The sequence below is a fragment of the Penaeus monodon genome, chromosome 29 (genome assembly GCF_015228065.2).
Source record: "Penaeus monodon isolate SGIC_2016 chromosome 29, NSTDA_Pmon_1, whole genome shotgun sequence".
NCBI classification, from domain to species: domain Eukaryota; kingdom Metazoa; phylum Arthropoda; class Malacostraca; order Decapoda; family Penaeidae; genus Penaeus; species Penaeus monodon.
Genome location: NC_051414.1, coordinates 12,858,458 through 12,858,731, shown reverse-complemented (window position 1 = coordinate 12,858,731; position 274 = coordinate 12,858,458). Strand labels below are relative to the sequence as shown.

The window sequence follows — 274 nt, the reverse complement described above, 5'->3', positions numbered from 1 at the left end:
AAGGGCCACTCCTTGTCTGAGGGACTACCTGTGATCCTGATGGTACCTCTGGGGAAACAGGAATATGATCTCCTTGAGCGACAAAGCCGGTACCTGCTCCTGCTCTGTACCGAATAGTTCTGCGGCGGCCATCAGTGCCTTGGAAACTGAATCTTCCCTTAACATTGAGGTTTGGGTCAGCACTCTCTTCTCGGTCACTAGAGTCAGTTTCATAATTAAAGCTGTAACTTCCATCTGGTGATGAAGAGCTGCTCACTTGTGCAGGAGAGGAAAA

At 49.3% G+C, this 274-nt stretch overlaps 1 protein-coding gene across 1 annotated transcript in view; it reads right to left on the bottom strand.

Annotated features, from left to right (window-relative positions):
* Positions 1-274, bottom strand: part of LOC119591966 (mucin-19-like) — a gene marked incomplete in the record, with an annotated part of 7,802 nt that overhangs the window by 1,607 nt on the left and 5,921 nt on the right. The window contains 1 exon segment of the mRNA XM_037940719.1: positions 1-274. Coding sequence (XP_037796647.1) covers positions 1-274 — 274 coding nt within the window.